General features: G+C 40.9%; 3 protein-coding genes across 4 annotated transcripts; 1 reads left to right on the top strand and 2 right to left on the bottom strand.

Annotated features, from left to right (window-relative positions):
- Positions 1–3,034: 3,034 nt before the first annotated feature.
- Positions 3,035–5,845, bottom strand: LOC120545241 (ADP-ribosylation factor-like protein 3). Of its 2 annotated transcripts, none has more exons than XM_039779421.1 (6): positions 5,751–5,845; positions 4,718–4,900; positions 4,461–4,577; positions 4,274–4,324; positions 3,887–4,072; positions 3,035–3,405 (listed from the first exon to the last, which is right to left on the bottom strand). In XM_039779421.1, exons 1-6 carry the CDS (start codon positions 5,751–5,753, stop codon positions 3,358–3,360), a joined length of 588 nt encoding a protein of 195 aa, XP_039635355.1. In that variant the 5' UTR covers positions 5,754–5,845; the 3' UTR covers positions 3,035–3,357. The 2 variants fall into 2 exon arrangements, with proteins under 2 accessions (XP_039635355.1, XP_039635356.1); XM_039779422.1 differs by having other exon boundaries at positions 4,757–4,900.
- An 887-nt stretch (positions 5,846–6,732) lies between these two features.
- wbp1 (WW domain binding protein 1) lies at positions 6,733–17,298 on the top strand. The gene is made up of 4 exons (XM_039779420.1): positions 6,733–6,997; positions 7,879–7,981; positions 8,143–8,310; positions 11,591–17,298. The coding sequence occupies exons 1-4, from the start codon at positions 6,935–6,937 to the stop codon at positions 12,115–12,117; spliced, it is 861 nt and encodes a 286-aa protein (XP_039635354.1). The 5' UTR covers positions 6,733–6,934; the 3' UTR covers positions 12,118–17,298.
- A 156-nt stretch (positions 17,299–17,454) lies between these two features.
- On the bottom strand, positions 17,455–23,599 carry lman2la (lectin, mannose-binding 2-like a). Its single transcript, XM_039779419.1, has 9 exons — positions 23,403–23,599; positions 22,888–23,006; positions 21,714–21,831; positions 21,549–21,631; positions 21,375–21,407; positions 20,834–20,995; positions 20,098–20,212; positions 19,431–19,556; positions 17,455–19,267 (listed from the first exon to the last, which is right to left on the bottom strand). The coding sequence occupies exons 1-9, from the start codon at positions 23,590–23,592 to the stop codon at positions 19,125–19,127; spliced, it is 1,089 nt and encodes a 362-aa protein (XP_039635353.1). The 5' UTR covers positions 23,593–23,599; the 3' UTR covers positions 17,455–19,124.
- Between the last annotated feature and the right edge of the window lie 640 nt (positions 23,600–24,239).

The following is a 24,239-nucleotide window of genomic DNA, read 5'->3' as shown; positions in this document are numbered from 1 at the left end:
TCACTATATTACCACACAACGTCATGCTTCACCCTTACACCATCTCTCCCTTTCTGCTTTCTGTCTCAGGAGCATCAAACAGAGCCATGGACCCCCTACCAGGCCGACCCCCACACGCTCTGAGTCTGACCTGCTCCGAGGTGTGAACTGCTGTCCCCAAACTGATAGAGCCTCCCAATCATTTTTATAGTCACCATCCCTTGCTGTTTATGACTCTGCAGTTTGATTATAGCAAAGGGGGCTTGGAGAGGTAAGAGCCCCGGAAAGGCACACACACACACACACACACACACACACACACACACACACACACACACACACACACACACACACACACACACACACACACACACACACCAACACACAAACACACACACACACACACACACACACACACACACACACACACACACACACACACACACACACACACACACACACACACATCAAAGGAGCTATGAGAGGAATGTGGACATTTGTTGTTTGTTTTATCATCCAGTACCAGCATTTATCTGCTTAATCATAAAGGATTGCCCTGGGAATGAGGCAGGAGGGATTCTGTTCTGGCCAAATAAACTATCCCCAACACTGTAATCATTACTGGAGGGATGAGCCAGATTCATTTTGGTTGTAGCAGCTTACAAGGTACATGGGAGTTTTATTTGAAGAGAGAGCAGAAAAACACTTTAACATTGCAAGCCCAGGCAGAGTAAAGATGCATCTGAGGGATTCAGCCGCAGCTAGTCCAGTATTTATGCTCCTTAACATTTGACAATTTGACAACACCTTAGACAATACGTTCCCTTTTTATTGGGTTGAATAGGGGTGTAACAAATAATCGAACTAATAGAAAGATTTCTTTCCTTTATTACAGACATTAGCCCTTATTTCTGGGACTGTTTTGTTTTCTGTCACTCCAGCCTTTTTTTTTTTACATTTTAATCATGGTTCATACATGCTCCTGTTAAAATTGCTAAGACCCGATGCACTTTGTTAAAAACTGTTTCTCAATTTAAAGCAGTTTTTATGCAGTATTATTTTTGAAGCATTTCATGTTTTCCCCCCTCAGTTATACCGATATATTAGTGTATTGTAGATTTCTGGCTTGCAATATATCATGTCACAGAATCACCTGTGTTGCAATACCATTGTAATCACGGTCTTACTCCATCTGAAAGCAGAGAAAGACAACGACATGACAGACCACATAAAGTGCATGTAAAATCACAAGTTTGGTTCACCAGCAGTCTTAAAATATGTATTTCCTTATGGCAGAAGCTGCACACACATTTAAAATCACCTATGCATTTTTCTTTAGATGTGGTTGAGGTCGGAATACTTTCCTCAATGCTGATGCATCCCACACTGCTGCTGTAGCACCAAAGTGACTGAGCTGTAGTTACAGTGTGTGAGATACACAACACTTTAATTAAGTCACAGGATCTCACCTCCCCTTTTTTCTCTCTCTGGCCCTGAGAGTCAATCAGACTCTCTGCCCTTCGTTTCCCCTGTGTGGGAGACCGGTGTGCTGGCCTGAGTAGTTGGGGAAAGTCCCATGATTTATGGCCCTTTGCAGGCCTGAATGCCCCTCACTTCGCTGATGATAGAGCCAGAGGTAACAAGGACTGGTTGATCCAATCCTTTCTTCTATTTGCTAAATCCAGTTTTATTCAGTTTTACATTGGGATTTAAAGGCACTTCACAGCGTTTGCCATGTGATGCATATACTATTGGTAGATGAAATTGGAAAGATTTATCAGAGTACTTCTACGTGTAATTGGGAATATTTCTTACAGGTTGGGTGATAATCACATGGATTAGATGTTAATGATTAAGCACTCCAAAGGGAGAGAGGGGACATTTTATTCTCAGTCTCACATGGTAGACTTTCACTTCCTTATTCATTACTTTTTTCTCTCTCTTTTGATGTACCATAGAGCATTGTAACAGTGTTGAATGCATTTGTACGAGCAAATTGAAAGCAGCTTTAACTGAATAAGGGTAGGTATGAAAATCAGTTGGGGCTTAATATTTAACTTGTGACTCTGTGGCCTAGTCAAATGTCCCACACTGCTGTATCAACAACATTCAAGTGTACTGTATTGCAGATAATACACTACCACATGAAAAAAGCCCGTACTGAATCATTATGAGGTCCATTTTGAGGCTTTCCGCACTTGTTTCAGTCTCCATCGAAGGATCAAGCAACTCTGACATATTAAAATCAGCCACCCTTACATACACAGAGGGACGCACATGAACACACTCGCCAGCAGCAGCAGGGCAGTAACTCAAGGCCAAAGGAGGAGGTTTATTTCTATCATGGGCAAAGGCGCCAAATCATGTTGGTATGAACAGGGCTATATAAATGCAAATTGTATTGGAGAGCTATTAGTCCTGGAAAAGGTTTGTATGTAAATGCCCTATAGGACCACAGTGGAGCACTCGGCCAGTTCAGATTAGTGGGGTTTGTGGCAAATGTGCTGCAAAAGACAAAATAGAAAAATAGACAGAGAATGCAATTGCCTTGTGGTAAATCATGGTGAACAAGGTGAATTGTTGAGTAATTGAATGGCCAAGGTGTTTCTGTATTGTGTAGGCAAGAGAGATGTATTGAGGTCTGTTTCCTGTGTGCATTTTTCCTGTTACGGTCATTTTGTTCATGATACAGATTTTTTTTTCTGTATCATAGCCACCCTGCGAAAGTGTAAATGAGCAAAAATGTCGAAGCATCACTAAATGAATTACTGCTGATCAATTCCTGTCTTGTTTATGGCCTCATATTTCAAACCTATACTTTGTGGTTGGCAATAGAGCATACTAATATATTGATTAAAGAAAAGATTGGTGATTATGAAACAAACAAATCAAATATGGCACAGGATGCCACATCATTCATGGGAAGTAGATTTAATAATTGGGCATTAGGCTGTGAGAGACAACATTAGCGCAAGGCCGCCCTCTAGCTTTAGGTAGAGAGACTCACAGGCTTACAACGCCTATCAGTCATGAATCCACTACACAGAATACAAAATAATAATACTGAATTTTATTCAGACAGTAAATGCCTACATACCATTGCATTAAAAGGAGCACATTACAAAAAGACTTGTGTGCATAACCAGCAATTTAAATAAAACATCCTAATATATACAGTATATACATTTAATGATAGGCATTGACAGGGTTAAGAAGAACATCACTGTATAGGCAATGTCTACTTAGTTTTTATAGTGCCAAGTGAAGACAGAATGACAAAAGAGAAAGTTTCATAAAAAAACAACACATAAAATGATGACTGTGTAGGTCAAATGTAAAGTGCAACTGCAATTCTTCACGGATCTTTTGCTTCCTGAATTATTTCTTCCGAAACGTTATATTTCTGCAAACCCAGGTCATGCCATCCTGGAAAGAAGCAGACAATTTGTTTGCGCTGTGAAAATTAGTGAGCCACAGCTTAAAAGTAGGTTTAAAAGCCATAGTTTACTGCTGATGTCCAGGGCAATATGACATCATCCTTTTAAAAATATTACTGCAGCTGGTGATGACATTGTTATAGGTTGAACCATTTGAATACATATGGTGAAGACACAAGAGCAAAGCCTCTTTGGTCATTACAAACATGCTTAACTTCGGACCTTTAATCTGGGCGATCTTATACATAGTATTTATAGTTTGAGTAGGGAGTAGTCTTGTTCTCAGCTTTAACATTTAGAGTATATGTATATGTATATGATAAATAGACATCATATGTTTTCACAATATAAATTTAAGTTATCAATACCAATATTCTGTGAGTTCTGAAACTAACTGCAAAGACGGTTGGTGCCACTCTGCAGCCCACCCTGTCACAACTCTTGCATGTTGCAGTGTGTACTGTATTTACCTGCACTCCCTCAGCAGTGACAGCTGAGCAGGCCTGGACCTGCCACATGCGATCCCGGATAGTGTGCAGACTGAGACTTTCTGCCAGCTCAGACGCTGGGGAGGCTGTCACCAGGTCCTGCTTGTTGGCAAAGATTAGCAGTGGCACAGCAGCAAGCTTTTCCTCCTCCAGCAACTCAGCCAGCTCCTGGAGGAACAGACACACACGTAGTCAGTGACATGTGTACTGGCTGAGACAGAAAACTAAATAATATTGACTTTTTGGCTTTAATTGCACCCAACACCATTAGGAAATATGGTTAAAATTGAGTCTGCACTCCTACAATGAGAATATCGTCCTTAGTGATCACAGAAGAAATATCTAATTATTGCACTTCTTTTCTCTCACCAGGCTTGTCTCTTCAAACCTTTTCCTGTCTGAGCTGTCAATCACATAGATCTGCAAACAACAGTCATAGATATTACCAAAACGGTTCATACCATATATGAAATACTATATTGTGAGGACAACTATCTGTAGATGTTGAATTTTGGCGATAGTAACAATCAGGTTAAGTACATCAAAGAGAACCTACCAGCACATCCGTGTCTTCAAAATAATTCCTCCAGTAGGGGCGGATCTTGCGCTGACCTCCAATGTCCCAAACATTCAACTTGAAGCCAGATGATTGAACACTTTTTATATTGAAGCCCTGTTGAAATATAACATGGATGCTTAATGCTTTATTCACCACAGGTAAATTAAAGCCTGATTTAGAATTCTGTTTGACTGGAAAATGAAGAAATGTATGTGAGGAAATGTGTGACAACTGTGAAAAGATGACATCTCCACCGTGTGTGACTCAGCTACTAGATGTGTGCCTATTTGTACTTGTGTGGGGGTGATGTGGCTGATATCTTCTGCTGCCAGCTGTTTCAGCAGAGTGGTCTTGCCAGCATTGTCCAAGCCGAGCAACAGTAAGCGCACCTCCTGTTCTGGAGACTGCTTTAGCCTCCGAAGAATGGACAACAGGCCCTGCAGGTGGAGCGGAGTAAGAGCCTTCAATGGGACAGCAGGTTCAAAGGTGACGTAGACAAACCTGCAAGCTTTTTCTCACTATTGTTACATGGCCTAAGCTGTATTATGTAAAGCACCAGTCATCAGAGGCCAGCATGGCGTCAGGGGTTGGCAGTGGAACCCAGCATAGCGTGTACAGGAGGTTGAACACTCACCCCACAGCAAGAACCATCTAGAGCATGAGGATTTAGCTGTTAGCTGCTTGCAGTGATTTACACGTGTCGGAGCTAAAGCTCTCATTGGCCAAGATTAAGCATGGGCACAGTGAGTGGGTTGTGTCCAGAAGGGGGTAAGGAAGGCTTTGGCTCAAGCCATGTACCTTGCCGTGTGTTCTGCTGTCACTGCACAATTGTGACCTGTATCATGGGCACTGACATGTGACAGTGTTTTCTTTGGCTTTTTCTTGATTTTGTAACACTATTTTAAATCAATTTTATTTATAGTGTCAAAATCCCCTCCCCAAATAAAAAATTTAATAAAATGCTTGTTGAGATTGAATGATCCCCAAAAAATAATACAACTTTGTTTGAATTAAAACTATTACAATTTGCAATTGCTATTTTCAGTGACAACCCATATTATCATTGACACAAAACTAATTCAGTATGTTTTCTATTCAAACTACTTAGGTGCCCCATTCACTACCAAGTAATGCTAGCCGGCTGTAGCTAACAGTTTTCAGTAAAGCACATCCTAGAAATCAGCCTATGTCATATAACAACAACTACTATCGTTTAATACAGATATAAACTAAAACCATCATGCTCTAACTCCAAAGCAGCCACGGCTGTGAATCGTTATGACTCACCATGTTTCCTCAGGTGTTGGTGTTGTGTCCCTTTGCTCAGACTAAATGGATTAACATCTTTCTAACCATGCTTCCCAGCTGTTAAATTCTGTTGCCAGGGGAACTGTGACGTCAGGGTTACAGCTGTGCATTTTTCGGCACGAAACCAAAAATGCACCATGCAAAATATGACCCTAAAAATATGTGTATGGCTTCTTCATGAATACATAAAGAATAAACTTAATTGGCATTTGTTATTTTATATAAATATTCATTTTGTTGAATTGATTTTTTTTGGAAAGTGCTTCAAATAAACATTATTATTTTAATATCATGATTGAACACTTTTTATATTGAAGCCCTGTTGAAATATAACATGGATGCTTAATGCTTAATTTATTCACCACAGGTAAATTAAAGCCTGATTTGGAATTCTGTTGGACCGGAAAATTAAGAAATGTATGTGAGGAAATGTGTGACAGCTGTGAGAAGATGACATCTCCAGTGTGTGACTCAGCTAGATGTGTGCCTATTTGTACTTGGGTTGGGGGCGATGTGGCTGATATTTTCTGCTGCCAGCTGTTTCAGCAGAGTGGTCGCCAGCATTGTCGTGTAAATACGAACATGTATTTATTGTTTATTGTATTTATTATTCTGTTTAATTAAAGGGTTGATTCGAGAAAGCTTTAGCTAAGTATGAAAGGTCATAACGTCTGAGTGTTGAGAATTACTGCGCAAAGTGAGGAAATAACGTTACCTTGCGAATACATGATTAATACAATTATTGAATTTAATAAATTAAAAGCAACAATGGTCTTAACTTTTTTAAGTACGCTAATCTTCTGCATTTAACTTAAATTCGGGTTTGAAGCATAATCCCCGATCTACTTTAAGACACAGGACTCGCAAAAAGATATACAACTTCTGTAACTCTACAGTTGGTATATCTCCTTCCGATTTCACCATAGACTGTATAAAATAGGTTTTCACACACGCTTACACACAGCGCCCTCTAGAGTTCAATCGCCGACTCCGTTTCGTGTTACTACTGGTGCTGTTTCTAGTCAAGGAACAACAAAACATGTTCGAGTGCGACTGGCTAAAGGGTTAACCAGCAACTGACACCGGCAATCACCTCAACAAGTCAACGATTCGACCGACTGCTATATGATTCCCGTCGTGTTAACGGCCGAAGACCCAGAAAGATGCCGCAGAAAGCACTGGGATCCATTGTAGGTCTTCTTTGTACCGGGACCTGTCTGGTGCAGGTAAGCCACCGCTAGAGCTCCCGGTGCCGGCTGACTCTTCCAGCCGAGGCCGCTGCTCTTGGGATGGGTGAAGGCCTTCTGCCGATCCTTTTTGTTTCCTCCACAAAGGAAACTGGGCACGGTTCGCTATTGTATGCTGTGGGTGACGTCAGTTAGTCAAAGTTTTCATTCATATTTCGACAGTTAACTTGCCAGAAGATTTAGGCTATAATTCGAAGATACACAGATTTTTTTTTTTATTACCTCAGTTTTACTGTTTGAACCAAGGGTATCAAGAATAGGTTAGCCGTTGCTAACTGGTAACGTTACCCGGTGTTGGCGTGTTTGTTTCTATTGTTTATTTATAACGTTAGAGTTCTTGATATTAGCTATCGTTAACGTTACCTAGACAGGACAGTCAGTCCCAGTTTGTCCAGTTTCCTTCCCTGATACAGCTAGCTAGCTACTTGCTGTTTTATGTCAAAATAAGTTGATGACGATATGAACAACACCCACTATGGTACTTGAGCAATTTAGCATTTTATCTGCACATTTGTGGACGTACTGACCTTGTTCGGCAGCAGTAACGTTAGCGTTGTTCTATTGCTAGCTACTTGTTCTCTAAATGCACTTTCAATGTTGTTTTTTGTAGTAATTAATAATTGTACTTAAATGCTTGCATTGCCTCGGTACCATCTGAATCTCATTGTATTTTATATTATAACTATAAGTGTCACAGTACAGAAAATGAGCACAGAAATGTGCAAACATAATATGTGGCACTGAAGTGACAAATGACAAAGTCCTAGAAATAGGTCAGTCTTTCAAGAGCTTGCTATGCAGTTTCTTGTTATCTTGTGTGATGTTGACTTTCACTTGTGTACCTCTTGTGTGTATTTAAGGGGAAGGAGTTCTGTTTTGGGGTAAACAATGAACAGTACCGCTGTGACATGGGGTACTGCTGCGGAGAGACCGAGTGCTGCACCTACTACTACGAGCTCTGGTGTAAGTTCCTATGTTTTCTTTTTTTCTTTTCCCAATTATTAATTCACATAAATCACATCCCTATTGTCCATTAAATTCTGATTTTGGAGATTTAAATTCCTCAGGATTTTTGTTGCCAGTCTTGTTCATTAGGATTACATTGAGTTTGTCCTCCCTCATAGGGTTCTGGTTGGTATGGACCCTGATCATCATGCTTAGCTGCTGCTGTGCCTACCGACACCGGAGGGTTAAGATGCGTCTTCAGCAGGAGCAACGTCAACGTGAGATCAGCCTCATGGCCTACCAGGGAGCCTCCAGCTCCTTCATTTCCCCTCCACCACTCAATCTAAGTGAGTAGTCTTTGTGCTTGCTATGGGGTCGTCAATGATGCCTTCCAGAATTAAACACAATACAGACTAGGTGCTACAAACAAGGGTTGTGATGGTGTTAACATAGAAGCCCGGATAGTCTTTTCTAAAGCAACTTTTTCCACAACCTCCAATGGAATCCTCATGTGCTCAGGGACCTGCTGGGGATTCAGTTTCTGCTGGGTCTGCTCTGAGGTCTCCCCTGAATCATTGCATTGCTGCAGCTCTATACCAGGGTTGTCTTAGATAACTTTACTCCTCTACTTATCAGACAAATTAAGGCCATCCTACAGGTTTCATGTTCACAGCTTGTATGCACAGTATTATTGTAAGGGTCAGGACTTTGAACTTTGCTCTGTCCACCACCAAAGTACAATGAAACGTCCACATTACAGCAGCAAATCTCACAATCTTTTTCACTCAGATCCACAAGAGACAGGACATCCACAAGATACATAAACTTTCCTTGGAGAAGCTGTTCTCTCCTCTTCCTGAATGAAACAGACCTTTTTACTGAGAGAGAGTGAGTCTTATGGCGTTTTTCCATTACATGGTACCTGCTCGACTCGCCTCGATTCTACTCGCCTCGACTCGGCGAACTGTGCGTCCCTTTTCCATTGCAGATTTTAGTACCACCTCAGCATGGCTGGTCGTCATAGCGACTGCCGTGGGCGTGGCTTGGTAGCGTTGCATTTCCTCCCCGACTCATTTCCTGGTTCTCCTTCTCCATAAACAACATGAAATCAACAAGATAGTTAACTTTTACTGCTCCAGATTTCCCACCGTGGTCAGAAAGAACAGGGCAGACACTTTGTTTCTCTCACTATATGACTCTAGAGTCGCTACTCGCTGCGGAGCTAATCGCCGGCACTCTCTCACTTCTCCCTCGCTCACTTCTCCCTCGCTCACCAGCTACACACACACACACACACACACACACACACACACACACACACACACACACACACACACACACACACACACACACGGCGACTCGACACACACCAGCGCACAAGTATAAACATCAGGCCACTTGTATGCTACGGAGAAAGCTCTGCGTGGAGCCTCCGGCAGCAAAAAAACACTGCTGGCTAAACTATTTAAAAATGCCGTCCGTCGCTAGCAATGCAGTGACGATTCTTTCCGACCAATCTGTAGCCTGCAGGGTTTCACGTCACCTTCTCGGCTCGCCTCAGCTCGCTTGGAACCTCGACTGAGGAGGTACTTAAAAAAAAAAAGTACCTGTTAGCAGGTACCAGCTACTTTTTTTTTCGTAATGGAAAACCAAAAAAGTAGAGTAGAGGCGAGGCGAGTAGGTACCATGTAATGGAAAAGTGCCAATAACCTTAGAATTTAAGGTGCTGATCTCGTCCCGATCTTGTCATACTTAGCGGCAAATTGCCTGAAGGCATATTGGAGATCATAGTCTCACATTGTCAGAAGGGCATCAGACAGCAGAGATTCCACCCTGATGTCAGTGGTCACTCCGGACCTTGACTGCAAGTTGATATCGTATCCCCTTATATCACAATCGGAGTGGGACAAGGGGCACACTTGTTAACAATCCGAGACCCACAGTGAACATGCTTGACTTAATGTCAAGAATGTGAACACAACTCTAACTTTGAGCAGACGATGACTTACACAACGACCCTGTTAACATATACTGAGTCTTGCAGCTCTTCCCACAGGATATCATTGGGAACGTAGTAATAAGCCTTTTCCAAATTCTCGGGGTACGCTTTAGCTTTTTTTCTTAGGCATGCCTTCCAACATTACAGCTATAAACCTGTTACCCCGATGTATTTAATGACATTTTCCATTTATCTTTATTTGAAATGTATCTTCACAGACAACATTCATATCAGGCTGAGTTCTGGGACAACATATTTTCTAGTTTTCTACTTATGTCTATCAATGATATGGGTGTGAAGTGCTATTTTGTGAAATAGACAAGAGAGGAATATAAAGTGTGTGCAGAAAAGATCAACAAATCACAGTGTAATCAACATGAGAGCTGCAAAGATTAATCGATTGGTTTTCAACTATTACATTAATTGCCCTTATTTTGATAATTGATTAATTGGTTTGTTTTTATGAAAAAAAAGGAAAAGATTCTTATATATATATATATATATATATATATATATATACATACATACATACATACATACATACATACATACATACATACAATTATTATTAATTAGACCTTTTTATTTTTTCACGGAAAGGGCAATTTTCAAGAGGTTTTTGAATATCTTTTTTAAATGATTTATAAGATTTTGAATACAAAACACCAAAAACACTATGTAAGCCCTTACATGTGCGAGGAAAATAAAATGTGATGAAGGTCTTTGTAGACACAACAACAACAATAATGATAAAACCCACAAGGGCAAATAAATGTGTGTCTATATCTATCTATCTATCTATCTATCTATCTATCTATCTATCTATCTATCTATCTATCTATCTATCTATCTATCTATCTATCTATCTATCACTACACACATATACAGTATATATTAAAGTAAAAGAAAGATAAAATAATTAAGTGACAAAGATAATGAAAATAGTACTAAACGAAACATAGACATATGTTAAGAAAACAGCCAGATAGGATGGCAGTGGGTGGTCAGTTGGCAGGACACCAAACAGGCCGATCAAGGCTGATGGGTGGATGTTAACGGATATGATGGCTGAAGGTGAGTCAAATATAGATTTCCAGAACGCCCACAGAGCAGGACAAGACCAAAGCATGTGGGTCGATTTTTAAATATCTTTGAGTTGTTTACAAAACAAGACATTTGAGGACGTAATCTTGGGCATTGGAAAACAGTGATGTAGAGCTGCAACCAACCATTATTATTACTGATTAATTTATTGATTTATTTTTGCAATTAATACTTTCATTGTTTGGTCCATAAAATGTTGGCAAATAGTAAAACATGCAATTTCCCCTAGCCTGAGTTGACCTATTCAAACTCCTTGTTTTGTCCAATACTTTAGTATCATAGAGGACTAAGCAGCAAAATTAACACCTGAGAAGCTGGAACCAATGATTTTTTTTTTTTCTTGGCATTGTAGCTAAAAAAAAAAAAAATGACTTAATTGATTATCAAAATAGTTTTCAATTCATTTTTTGTTGGCTGGCTAATTGATTCAACGATTAATTGTTGCAGCTCTACATGGATGTATGACTGCCCTTACAGGGATGATGCTTTGAAAGCTGAAGCCCTTTGTATTTGTTGACTTTCAGGGTTCTGGAATGACTGCAAGCTTCCTGATTATGAAGAGGTGGTAGGTCACCCCCCGACACCACCTCCTCCGTATTCTGAAAACCCTCCTGAGACTACTCCAGCACTCCCTCCACAACTGAGCCAGCCAGAAGCCACGGTGCCACAACCCCTGCCTGAGGCAGACCCGAGAGTGGACAGTCAGGCCTCAAGCTCATCATCAGACCAGGAAGCAGTGGCTATGCCGGTCCCAGCACAATGTCTGGCAGAGGCCGTGCTGATGGCGGCAGAAGAAGAGGAGGATGAGGAGCTCCTGACTCGGCGTCGCCACGTCACCGGCGACTCAGGGATTGAGGTGTGCGTTTGCCAGCTGGATGTAGACGAGGGCTCAGGGCTTGAGGAGGAAAGCGACGAGGAGCACCGCATGTGCAAGGTCAGCGGTCAGGACTGCTGCCCGGGGCATCAGCCGCAGCCCTTCAGACAAAAGGAGCACACCTCTGAGCTGCCCAGCCAGACCGCTAGCACCAGCACTGGAGACCACATGGTGTGATCCACAGCGTAACTAACCAGCCAGCCAGCGTGCTTTCTGCTTCACGCAGGGTGAAACAAGATCTCAGTTGCATCATCATCATCACCACAACAAGACTGTTTGTGTTTTTAATTCTTTGAACTAACACACAGGCATGATGATGATGATGATGATAACTAATCCTTAATGGCTCCTGATTCGGAAAGACAAATAACACATTGTGTGGACACATTATTTGCTTTGCTTTTCTTTAGTGGGGAAACCAACAAACGCATGTCGTTGCTCCATTTGGTATGTTTTCCCTTAGTGCTAAATGAGAGAATGTCATTGGGTGGTGAGAGGGCAGCCATTGATTGTGACTGAAACCAGAATTGACTCTTTCCCTTGCTTCTGCCCTCTCCTTGAGCACTGCTGTCATGTTTCCGTTTTTATGCCTCGCCACGCTCCTTGATCACAACATTTCCAGCCATCCTTCCATCTGATATTTTACCCCCGATGGGATGGTCAGCTTGGAGCATACCACTACGGTCAACAACATTTCTCCCCTATCCCCACTGTGACTCTGAGGCAGTGAAGTGAAAAGGGAAAAAAAAAAAAAAACTCTTGAAAACTGGATGAATCGACAAGAGCACACCATTTCGTTTTCCCCAAAGCTGTGTGTGCGTGAGTTTGTGTGTGTGCTGTGAAATCTAGGGCACAGCTGCCTGATGATGTCAGCTCTGAGGTCATGGCAACCAGCATCTGGTGTGAAGTCTGTGGGACTTTTCACATCTAGAGTGGGGGAGACTATACACCCACAAACAGCAGAGAGACGAGAAAGAGTTGAGTTCGTTATTTTGTCTCTGGGTTTTAAATGTCATATACCCCCCAGCCCATTTTTCCTTTTTGATATCCATATTGTGGTCTCCACAGCTCTGTGATCACCAATTAGCATTACTGTAGGTAAGGAGCAACAGCTTTGAATGATTCATCTTCCCACTTCGGTGTCTGACTGCATTATATTCATCGAGATAGCCAAGAGGGCTATGCCACCGATTTTGTAATGAATAAAAAGCCTTTTGGTGGCTCTGTGTTTTATTTACTGTGTTATGTCAGAGTGAGTAGTAGTAGTAGCAGCCTTTTGCTCATTCTAAACAGAAGTATAGAGTTTGGATGTTCATAAGGAAGGATGTGCTTTATTTTTTTATTTCATTTCATAACCAGCTACACTTCAGTAAATGCCGCCGGTATCACCGTTAATGCAACAAAGCTCCTGACGGGGGCTGCTAGAGCGTGTACTAATGAGTGAATATTATAGTGCAGTAGGGAAGGGTTGAGTCTTGTGTGTTTGTATATCTGTATAGTGCTGTAGCATCTGGTAACACTTGCTCAGCACTGAGGTGGATTAACTATTAAAAGCACTGGTATTTTGCATGAGGCTTGAATTTCTGTTTATATTTGAGTTCATTGGTATTTTCTAGCAGTTGTGCTACTTCCTTTGCTCATCGGTTTGTCAAAATGATAGTGGGATACTGTGGCTACACAGCTGTGTACCCAGATATGGGGTAAATAAATTGACTGGTTTTAGATCTAGTTTCATTGTGTTATGTCTGCGTGAGCCATGCTATGCTGTTGTGCGGTGCTGGTAGCTAGTTATCTGGTGCTGTGTCGGCGGCCTCTGTAGTGCTTAGCAGTGTGAGGGATTTGCAGTGGTATTTGGGTATTTTTGGCAGCAGAGGGCAGGTGCCTTTAGCTAGTTGAGATGGATGCAGGCTCTGTGCAGTGTTGGCACAGCTGCAGAATCTATTGTGATTAACTGCATGCTTCTCTGTGTTGCATGTTGCTTGCCCAATATACTGTACAGTGTGTATTCAAAGTATAGCAGTCAAACTGGTTGTTGTCAGTAGGAAAACCACCGCAGAACAAAATTATGATTTGTTGCCAGATTAAAGTCTGTGCAAGACGAGCAGTAACTGATAAATCACTAAATGTTTTATTGACAATTTGTTTGGAATAATGTTCGACAACTTTTTTTATTTGATGCTGTGTGTGAAAATGGACACAGTGTAAAGACTCAGGTCGGTCTTTCTGCTTCACACAAGCACACATGCTCACAAAGTGCTGCCAGCTGACAAAGTGGGGAGTAAATGCTAACGTTTCAAGCTTGTCAGATATATTTTTTCAGGCATTCAAATTAATGTAATCATTTAGATTAAATTCTTCACAAGACGTGACACTAGGTTCTGCACGTAAATGTAATTGTAAGACACGTGCAGTTCTGTGGCCCATGAAAGTGTTTCCTCCAGCTAGCAGCAGCCCTGAGCTCTGTACTGGCTGTGGTTTGTGTTTCTACCATTTGAGCTACACCAAGTACTGCTGTGGCTAAAGCGTAGGAAAACAATACAAGAGGGCCGGTGCACCAATAACATAAATATAGAGTGAAACTAGACAAATGCACGGCTGCCTAAGGCTTACATTGAAAGAAGATTTAGTTTCATGTTCATTGAATAGGCCTAATCAAACATGCTGTTGCGATGTTTGCAGTCCTTGTGTTGCCGTAGTCGTGCAGGTGCTTAAATATGAAGCCAAACTAACATGACCGCGACCTTTTCAGAGGAGCTGTTACACTGTGAGCATGACTGCACACCCATTAGCAGAAGTAATATAAGGCATTTTTGACCAACACACCTCAAGCTGCCTTGCTGCATCTCTAGAGAGCAAATGTCTTGATTATGGAGCCGCACAATAAAATATGGCCTCTGTATGCAGAAACGGATGCGCTACTGCCTTATTAGAGTAGATGTAGTTTCTTTTGAATGGTAATAGTTGTGTTGTTCCTAGCATGACTGCTTCAGAGCAGGGAAGTGCTTTTGTGTCGATAGAAAATGGTATCTGAGCTTGTTTAGAGAGTGTGCTTGCTTTATGAGGAGAGGATGTGGTTTCGTTACATTTAAAGCCACACGATTTAAACCGTCACATGTTCTGTAGAGTTGTTTTTTTTCTATTGGTTTTGTATCTGTGGGGTGGTTGTGTTGAATTTTCAAATACTGTGTGTCTAGTTAGTTGTAGCACTAATGGAATTAGTCAATACCAGATTTTGTGCTCGTTCTGTTTTTTGTTTCATGGATGTGGTTGCAATTAGTTTGTGATATTAACTGGCTTGAAAGCATGAGGAAAAACGATTTAGTTTTTTATGGTTTTGTTGCGATTCCTCTTATTTGTGTTTTGGAGGACAAAAAAAAGAACTCTCAACAATAGATTGCTTTCTAACCTTCTTGCTAAGGTGCATTTTTGCTTATTTGTATACATATGTAGACAAAATAATAGGGGATGAGGGGAAGGATAGGGGATCTTTTGTGCATGAGTGAACTGGAGGTCCATAGTTTTCCCATTGCCAAAAAACCAGTATGCCTCCCTGTTTTTCACGTTTACCGAAATTAAGGGCTATATCAGTCATCAATCATGGACAAACATCCATCCATTTCACTGACTGATTCGTCTCCACTGTGCTGTTCATTTCAAGCCACGGTTGCCGAGATCCACCATCTGAACATGGTCAGTGTTTGGGTTTGGATGTTCTTTTAACTTGGTGGAGTTCATATTTAACAATAGTTGATTGTTTATGGCCGCTTATGTTTGTTTTATAGGCTTTTTTTTTTTGTCAACGGAGGTGCGTGATGCGACATCCCTCCAACCTCCCCTCCCGATGCGAACGATTCTTCCTTACGTAACTAGAAGCATGTGTGGCTGTTACTTTGGGCTGTTGGCTCTTTGTGGACCGTGACTCCACCCTCCACCAGGCTCTGTCTTGGTAACAGAAAGTGTAGCCAAGCACTCTGCGTGTGGACCCTTGGAAACAGGAGGGCACGTCCACTCATGCAGAAGTGTCGACAGAATAATCTACCAAAGTCGCTGCCATCTCCATGCTACACAGATTTTCACAGTTTTCACCGGTGTGCGTGTGGTTGTCATGACGATTTTGTTTCCCACTCTCAGGGTTATCTTTAACAAGCAGTGCTAGAGTTTTAAATTAACACTTTTTTTTTTTTTTGTTTGGACCCACCAGTCTCGTAAAGCCAAAGCCGTTCTTTCATGATAATTGTTTCCCCCTTGTTGTCTGGTGTTATTTCTGCATCATGCAACTCTGTAGTCTATTGTACTTTAACTCATCTAGGCTATGCAAAAACATAAACCTACTGTTATATGCTGCGACCCCTTTCTTTGTCATTTGTCTGTTGGCATCAGTACAAGCAATATAACTCTGAATACTTGTGGCACTGTACTGTACTGTACTGTAATCTACTTTTGGTTGGTGTGTGTGTTCATGTTTGTTTAAGAAAACTTGTAAAAAAATAAAAACGTAATGCTACTGCAATGATGTGGTGGGAACGTATGCTTCAGTGTCAGCTGAGGGGCTTGAGTTAAAAAGCCATTCTAGTTTATATATTCCTCCCCCCGCCCCCCTCTTTTGGGCTTTTTTTTTCCTGCCTGGAAAAAAAGAGCCACTAACACTTTCTAATCCGGACCTATAGATAAACCACATAATTAAGTTGTTTAAGCCGGAGGAAAAAGTTGAATATATTGTTTTTGTTGGATGAATTCATGTTTGATATCTTTAATCTGTTTGCCATTTTTCCATCCCTCATTATTGCACTAATTCGACGTGTTGGTTTTTCTCAGTTAAAGCAACAGCTTTCTTCTTTTTCCATCTTGATGAATTTTGACTGACCGTTCCCTTTTTAATCCTCAGTTATTACAACACCATCAAAACGTTTGTATATTATACATATGAAAGACCTCAACATGGAACACAGTTGACTTATATTAGACCAGGACACATTAGGCTGACACAGGAACGCTCTGAACTTATCGGTGTCATTGTTTCAGTCCAACATCTTGTAAACTGTACTTTGTTCTCAACCATAGATAATACCAAACAGATGGAGGTGCCATGGTTGAGCTATGTGGATTTTTCTTTTTTGGGCCAAAATTACAAACCTCCTACTTTGAGAAAGAAGCAGACATCTACAAACACACAATAAACTCTTTCTACATTGTTTTCCTAATAACTTTAAACACTTCAAAATGAGTAAAGTGTAAAAAAATAAAATAAAGCACTGAATGATAGATAAAAATGCTTTTGTATACTAAGAAGTCTGCTGTGTATTCGTTGGGTCATCATTTGTATTTTATTTTTTTAATAAAACAAAGATTGACACTCAACTGACCAACCCTTGCCATTTCTTGACTCAAAAACATTTGATTTCTTCCATTTAACCCTTGTGTTGACTTTGGGTCAAATTGACCCGTTTTCAATTTTTGTTTTATATCAGAAAATGTGGGATGTAGAAATAAGCGCTGAAAATGTAAAGAAGAAAATTTTTACAATTTAAAACAGGTTTAATTTCAAGGTTGATGGAACACAACACAAGGGTTAACCTCAAGTAGCCTTTTGCAGGATCTTCTTGTAAACATTTGTAAAGCCTGAAAAATTGGAGAAATTAACCTTGAGGACTTAAGTGAAAATCATGCCCTGCCCAGACATGAGACAAAGCTAAGATATTGATCTGGAGCATCATCACATGGCTGTGTGACAAGCGCCTCAAGACGGTTGGCCTGAATTATTGACGGGATGTTATGTCATCCGAAAACTAGGATGTTGTTGCCCACACACACTGAAAGGTCAAACAAACAAATAAACAATATTTGCTCTTTAAGGAGGCAATAGTAATGGTTCAGGACAAAGTCAAGAATAGTTACAAACCGTAATTAATGGATCACTGAATGGATATATGAGGCACACGGTTGTCATACAAAACAAACAGAACAGAAATAAGGTAGGGCGGTTGTCAAAGTGGCTACAGGAAAATACTCATTGCACAAATGAAAACAAAGCACCACATAAAAAATGTATGATGTTGACATGAGGCCTGCAGCCATTTCCAGAGCGTACAGATGTCGATAGGGCCCGGCCAACACCTCCATCCAAAGGAGGCAGCCTGAGGCCAAACCAGCATGTTCAGTTCACTGGAAAAGCATATACCGTATGACAGAAACACAGAGGTGGTGTTTTTACATATAACACTAAAGAAACAAACAAAAAGTAATTTTAGTGTTCAGTGTGCAGAGAAAAATGATTTACAATAAATAAGTAGTCATTCAAATTCTCTTCAGTGCAAAGTCCATTTCAGACATTTAAATATATCTATTTAAAACAAGAGTTTGCTCTAAACTGATCAACAAAAAAACTTTGATCCATTTTCTCATATACTCACATAACAGTGATAAATACAAACATTTTGTGAGAGATAATATTGTTGAAAAGAAATTGCTTTGCCACATGCATCAATGGGACAGGTCAGTTTTATGCATATGCTTTACATAAAAGTTAAAGCATCATGGTAACGAAGAACAGCGGTAGCCTAGATGATTCATAAAAAATATCCAACAAATGTCATGCACACTACAACTACATGATGAGAATATACAGCATACTATATAGTATACTCGGAGATGCTTTTTCTAATTCAAAGAGCAGTCGAGTTAGCAATGAGCTACAGTAAGCATAGCATCATTGGTTTTTAGTGCTATATGGTTAGTCACACTGTAGAGTGGGGACACATTGGATGCTTATATATTTATGTTTCTCAAAGCCATAAAATCACATCAGTAAACTGAAAAATAGTTCAAAGAAATTTGAAGTTGTCATATGCAGCAAACGGTGAAAATTAAAATTTATGTAGCTGCTCATTAGATGTCATACTGCACGTCTGCTGCTGTGTAACAAGTACAGAGGTGGAGATGGTAAGGCCGAGTTGGTGTGTGTCAGGCAGGACAAAAACAAAGTCCTACTGCTTCATGACGACCAATGGCAAAGTTGGACAATGGCTATTTGTAGCAGGTGATACATCTACTTCGTCCTCTGTTCAAATAGTGTTGTCCTCAGGATGAAAACAACCTGCTGCGCTCTACTGGGCAACAGCGGTGTCTCACTTCCGTTGGGTCCATGGACCACAGTAGACACCACCTCCATCTTTTTTTGTTCTTTCTCAGTAGAAGCGCTTGCGTCGACTCTCGCTCCAGTGGCTGTAGACCACCAGGCCGATAACGATGAGGAAGATGCAGCCCAACATGGAGAAGAACACGGTGAAGAAAATAGCTAACCCACTCATCCCTTCTTCAGTCTGACCCACTGGAACAGAGGACAATAGTCAGGGAGAAAGAAGGAAGGGTGAAAAAAAATGACAGTGAAGGTGAGGAAAGATGCAGGAAAGAGTGACATGAAGCAAAAAGACAGAGAAGGAGAGAGGAAGAGAGTGACGTTGATATTCCCCAATAATGTGTGTGTGTCTTACATCTGAGTAGCTCAATGTTATCCACACTGGGTATGGTTATCTCCTCTTCTTCCTCCTCTTCCTCTTCCTTTCGACTCCGCAACACCGTCAGTTGGTAGAGTTTCAGGGAAATTATATCATGGTTATCTATAAGTTGAGAATCAGAAAATATGATTAAATTTAGATAAACACACATCAATTAGAAGTGATTATACAGTATGTGGTTAAAAGGCCTCACGCTTTTCCCCGCAAATGCCTAACAGAGCAAAAATAAAAGCATCGCCTTAGTTCAGGCAGAGAGCAAAGCCTTTTCCGCCGAATCTAGCTCCTTAATCTCTCTAATGCTACATTCTATATTCTGTATTTAGCACTGAGTCTACAGTCCGATTACTCAAAGGATTAGTTCACTGAATTGTAATCTTATCTCTTCGCATCAACAGTATCACGGCATGACAAGCTACAGCATACTGTATGCATCAATACACCTGTGAGTGATGTCTGTATCTTCTACAAGGCTCTGTTTGTTCCTCCTAAATCAATGATGCAAACACAGCTGAGTAGCAGAAAAATTATGATTTTTACCAGATAAAATAGACTTTGAAACTAGGAGAGAAAAAAGTGCTGGGAAAGTAGTGATTTTAAATCCCCATTACTTGGGGAGCTGTTTGAGACAGTGAAAGCTGTTTACCTGAGAGGTCTCCAGTGATGGCTGTAGCTCCAAAATAATAGCCTTTGGGAAGCCGCACCCCGGGTATGTCCAGGCAGTCCCTCCACTCATGTTGCCCGTCGATGTCTATCATCACCTGAGGAACAAGACTTAATTCAGTGAATTTTAGAGAGCCACTGAATGTAAATAACTGGGCATCTAATTCATCTCAGTTCTGTTTCCAAAAGCAGGTTTACTGAGTTATCGGAATGACTTTGTGAGTAAAACATAGAATCCCCTAAAATCTTGGATACTCGGGGCAGCCTCTAGCTCACCCAGTAAGAGCGTTCGCCCCATGTTAGCGGAGTCCTACAGTGGTGCATCCGAAATGTAATAACTTTTGGTATGTATCTATGTGCAAAGCCCTTGCTTGAAAATATTAGAAAGATGTTGAAAATCAAAACATGTATTTCCCTCTGTGTAGCTGCCAGACTATACTCAATAATTGCCCGGTACCTGCCTGTACCTGCTTTAATGGAGCATAATGGAATTCTGTTCTGTTTGTGTCTGTATACATTATTCTATTTCTCAGTGTAACCTTAAACAGGGCATTTTCTCAGCCAACCTACACTTTATAAATACATTTTAGTGGGTCAAACTCAGTCTACCTAGTGCATGCTAATAACAGGTTGGACGAATGAGGACATGAGGTGTGTGAAGTGTCTGCGTGTGCTAAGCAGTGTTATTACTGTAGATAATTGAAGACAGAGTCTCTCACCGTGAGCCTGCGGCGGACGTATCGGATGAAGAGGAAGGTGTCATGTTTGAGGTTGCGCACCATGGCGTTGCAGCCGCCAAGCTCTGTGGGGCGACCGTCCCGCTCGTGGTCATAGCTGATGCTGCCGTTCCCAACCATAGCCAGAACGAAGGGGAAAATCCTCTTGTGGTCACAGGGGGAAAAGAGAGAGATGAGGAAATTGTCTTGATTTTACTTAAACCCTCATCATACGCTGATGTAGCAATGATGCTTTTGCAATTAGGTCATGTAGGCTTTTTGTAAGAGACTGCATAAACGAAATCTATGCTGTTCATTATTTAGAATTTAAAAAACTCTTATTTACTAACTTGCACTTACACTGTTTCACTTGAATGTCATATTTAGTTGAATGTTTTTTTCCTTGTATTCCTTTATCCTTTTGGAATTCATATTAATCTGATTAAGAAAATGTCACAGTATTGTTTCAAAAACAAGGGTATGTTTGCAGTCAGAGAAGCATTAAGGACCAATGAAGGCATCAAATGTTCCAAAAGCTGGTTACCTGTGTGCGTGGAGTATATCTTTTCTTCTGCGCCTGACTCCAAATGTTTGCACAAAAGAACACAAAGACAGCCATTTTACACAAATTTGCAAGAGCCCTTGTCCATGGCTCGCCCTCAACCCTACTGTACTTTCCCACAACACTTGAGATCTACGCAGTGCTACTCCAGCATACCTCTAGGTGTTTCTCCTCATTAGGATACGTGTCCACAAACACACCCAAGCCAGTGAAGTTGTCCATATTTCCAAATACAGGACCTGTAAAATAAGACAGTGTTGATAATATATAAAAATTACTTATTTTTTTATGAGATAAAGAGTTAGGTCCCATAGCGTTTACCTTTTTGTGCACGTTCCTTAGTGTACCATATGGCTAGCCCATCCCCATTCAGGTTCTTCTTCCCTTGCCCGTGAATCTTAAAGTGCACCTGCATCTCCCAATCTGTCAGATGGCAAGGCTAAACACACACAAGAGTTAAATAAAGCCACTGAAATACATAGTGTTTACTCCAACAACTAGGCAATATATAAGAGGGCAATAAGAAATTCTCAAATTTTGGATTTGGGGGAGTAAAGGTCTTTGGTAAGACCCAACACCTTTAAAAACCTTATGACCAAAACGTAATTAGTCTAATACTGAAGTCTGGTTTCACTTTTAAATGTGTTTTCTGTTGCACTGTTGAGTGTCAGAGAGATGACTGGTTGGGTTGACGTCAAGGCAAGAGGAGCCCTTTGGCCCTCAGTCACCAAATAAAGTATAAACGTTCAAGTCTTCCGTTGAGTCAGATAGTATTCAGGACAGCGTTTTAGAGATATTAAGTATTCACCCAGCCACAATCATGGGCAGCAGGCCATGAGGGTGTTTATTTTGGTTAGTGCGAGATAAGATCCAACACAGTTACAGCAAAGATGACACACTGTCTGAAAGCAAAAACCAGTTGCTAAAACATCCTCCCAATACCAAACCCATAATTGACTATCTCTACTTTACTGGCTAATTATAACCAGTTGTAACTTTATAACGAAACATAAACATAAACCACAAAGAATACAGTAAATACCTACTTGCTATCATTAACAGTCAGTGCAGTCACTATTACCTCTAGGCTACTGTACAAATCGTGCTGATATTTCCAACCCTTTGATAACTTGCATGGTATACACTGAGTTGTCAGGAAATCAGCATTTAAAGCAATGAGGGTAGACTAAATATTAGGAACACCACTCAGAATAACGCAATAAATACAATTCAGCAGAATCCAAGACGAGTGCTGTTGCCTTCGTGAGGTTGGATTTTAATGCAGGGCTGTTTTATTAGACTGCATTAGTTTTTGGTTGGTGAACCTAATAAACTGACAGCTGAGTGTGTACAAGCATGTTTAACTTCTACTTAAGGGCCTCTTATCCTGTGTTTCCTGGCTGTGAATATATTTGCTAAACCCTTTCAATTATACAACACTGGAATATCACGAGACAGTAATACAGTTTACCAGTATATTAAAGTGTATACTCACAAGGCGGCTCCACACTGCCCCCTGCCGGCTCTGCATGTCAGGTGTGAGGCGCACCTGCTCGGTGGTTACCATGGAATCCCCCATCAGCTCCCAGTGCGAGGAGCCCAAGGATCCCACACCTGAGCACACAAATAGCACCATCAGCATGAAAAACAGATGACAGGGCACAGTAGAGCTCATTGAGCCTCTGCTTTGTTACCAAACAAAAACAACTGAAGAAAAAGGTAGACAAGCACACAAAGGCCTTTAATGGATCACAATGTAAGGTATTACGAGTCTAAAAGGCTGAATGTTAGATCAGCAGCAAGATTCATCTGAAGAACGAAGGCGTTGTAAGACAAATCAAATCAATACATTATATTAAGTAAAAAAAAGCTACAGCAGATGTAGCCTAATTTGATCGCTAAATAAATGCATTATTCTGGAAACATCTGCCCCTCAGCCTGCCCCTGTGCATCAGCACCACTGTGACAGTTCACGGGGTGAAACGTTATAACGGGGTAAGATAGCGTTACCTTGGTATGGCTTGGAAAGGGAATACTCCCGCTTCAAAAACTCTTCCATTTCATGATCATCGTCAGCCAAACACTTGCTTGCAGTACAAATTAGAAAAGCGAAAGTCCAGTATGATTTAAAAGTCATTATTTTCCGTCTGAATGGTGATCTGGGCTCCCTGTAATAATGGCTCATGCTGGCGGCAGCCATCGTTGGTCAAAACTCATCCCACTAAATCGTCAGCTTCCTTCCCATTGCTTCACTGTGTTGCATGGCTCGTTGCCATTGGTCCGTTTAATTGTCAATCAGAATGCGTGCTTTTTATTGGATGTACTATACGATCGTTTAAGATAATGTCAATAGTGAAAATTAATCAATGAACTTATTAAATTGGAAGTGTGCTGCTGTAGCAGAGCTGTAAAAGGCTACAATATAACATTTTAATCAATCTAATCCTATTAGTAATCCAGGTATTTCTTTGGGAAATGCTAATGGTCTATTACTGCACCTACTTTCAAGTGCTGTCCCACCATAAATGAAAGGCTTGTCACCTGTTTTTTTTTTTAATTAACAGTAAGTATGCTGTGACATTGTCACCGTGTCTTTATTTATACTACGTCATTTTTACCTCTTTCATCTAGGCCTTTTCTGTGAGCTATCTGCTGAGGGCTTTGTCAGCTATAAGCTTGCACTACTACACCATGTTCCAGGGACGCATATATACAGAGCCCCCGGGGAAAACTGAACTGTGGGTGCAGACCTATATTGACCCTCCCACACTCTTTGCCTTGTGCATATTGTATTGTTTAAGTACTCATCAAGTACCAACCAGTACCCCTGCCACTGGAATACTATCC

This window comes from Perca fluviatilis, chromosome 17 (genome assembly GCF_010015445.1).
Source record: "Perca fluviatilis chromosome 17, GENO_Pfluv_1.0, whole genome shotgun sequence".
NCBI lineage: Eukaryota > Metazoa > Chordata > Actinopteri > Perciformes > Percidae > Perca > Perca fluviatilis.
The sequence above is the reverse complement of the archived record's forward strand: the minus strand, read 5'-3'. Positions and strand labels throughout refer to the sequence as shown.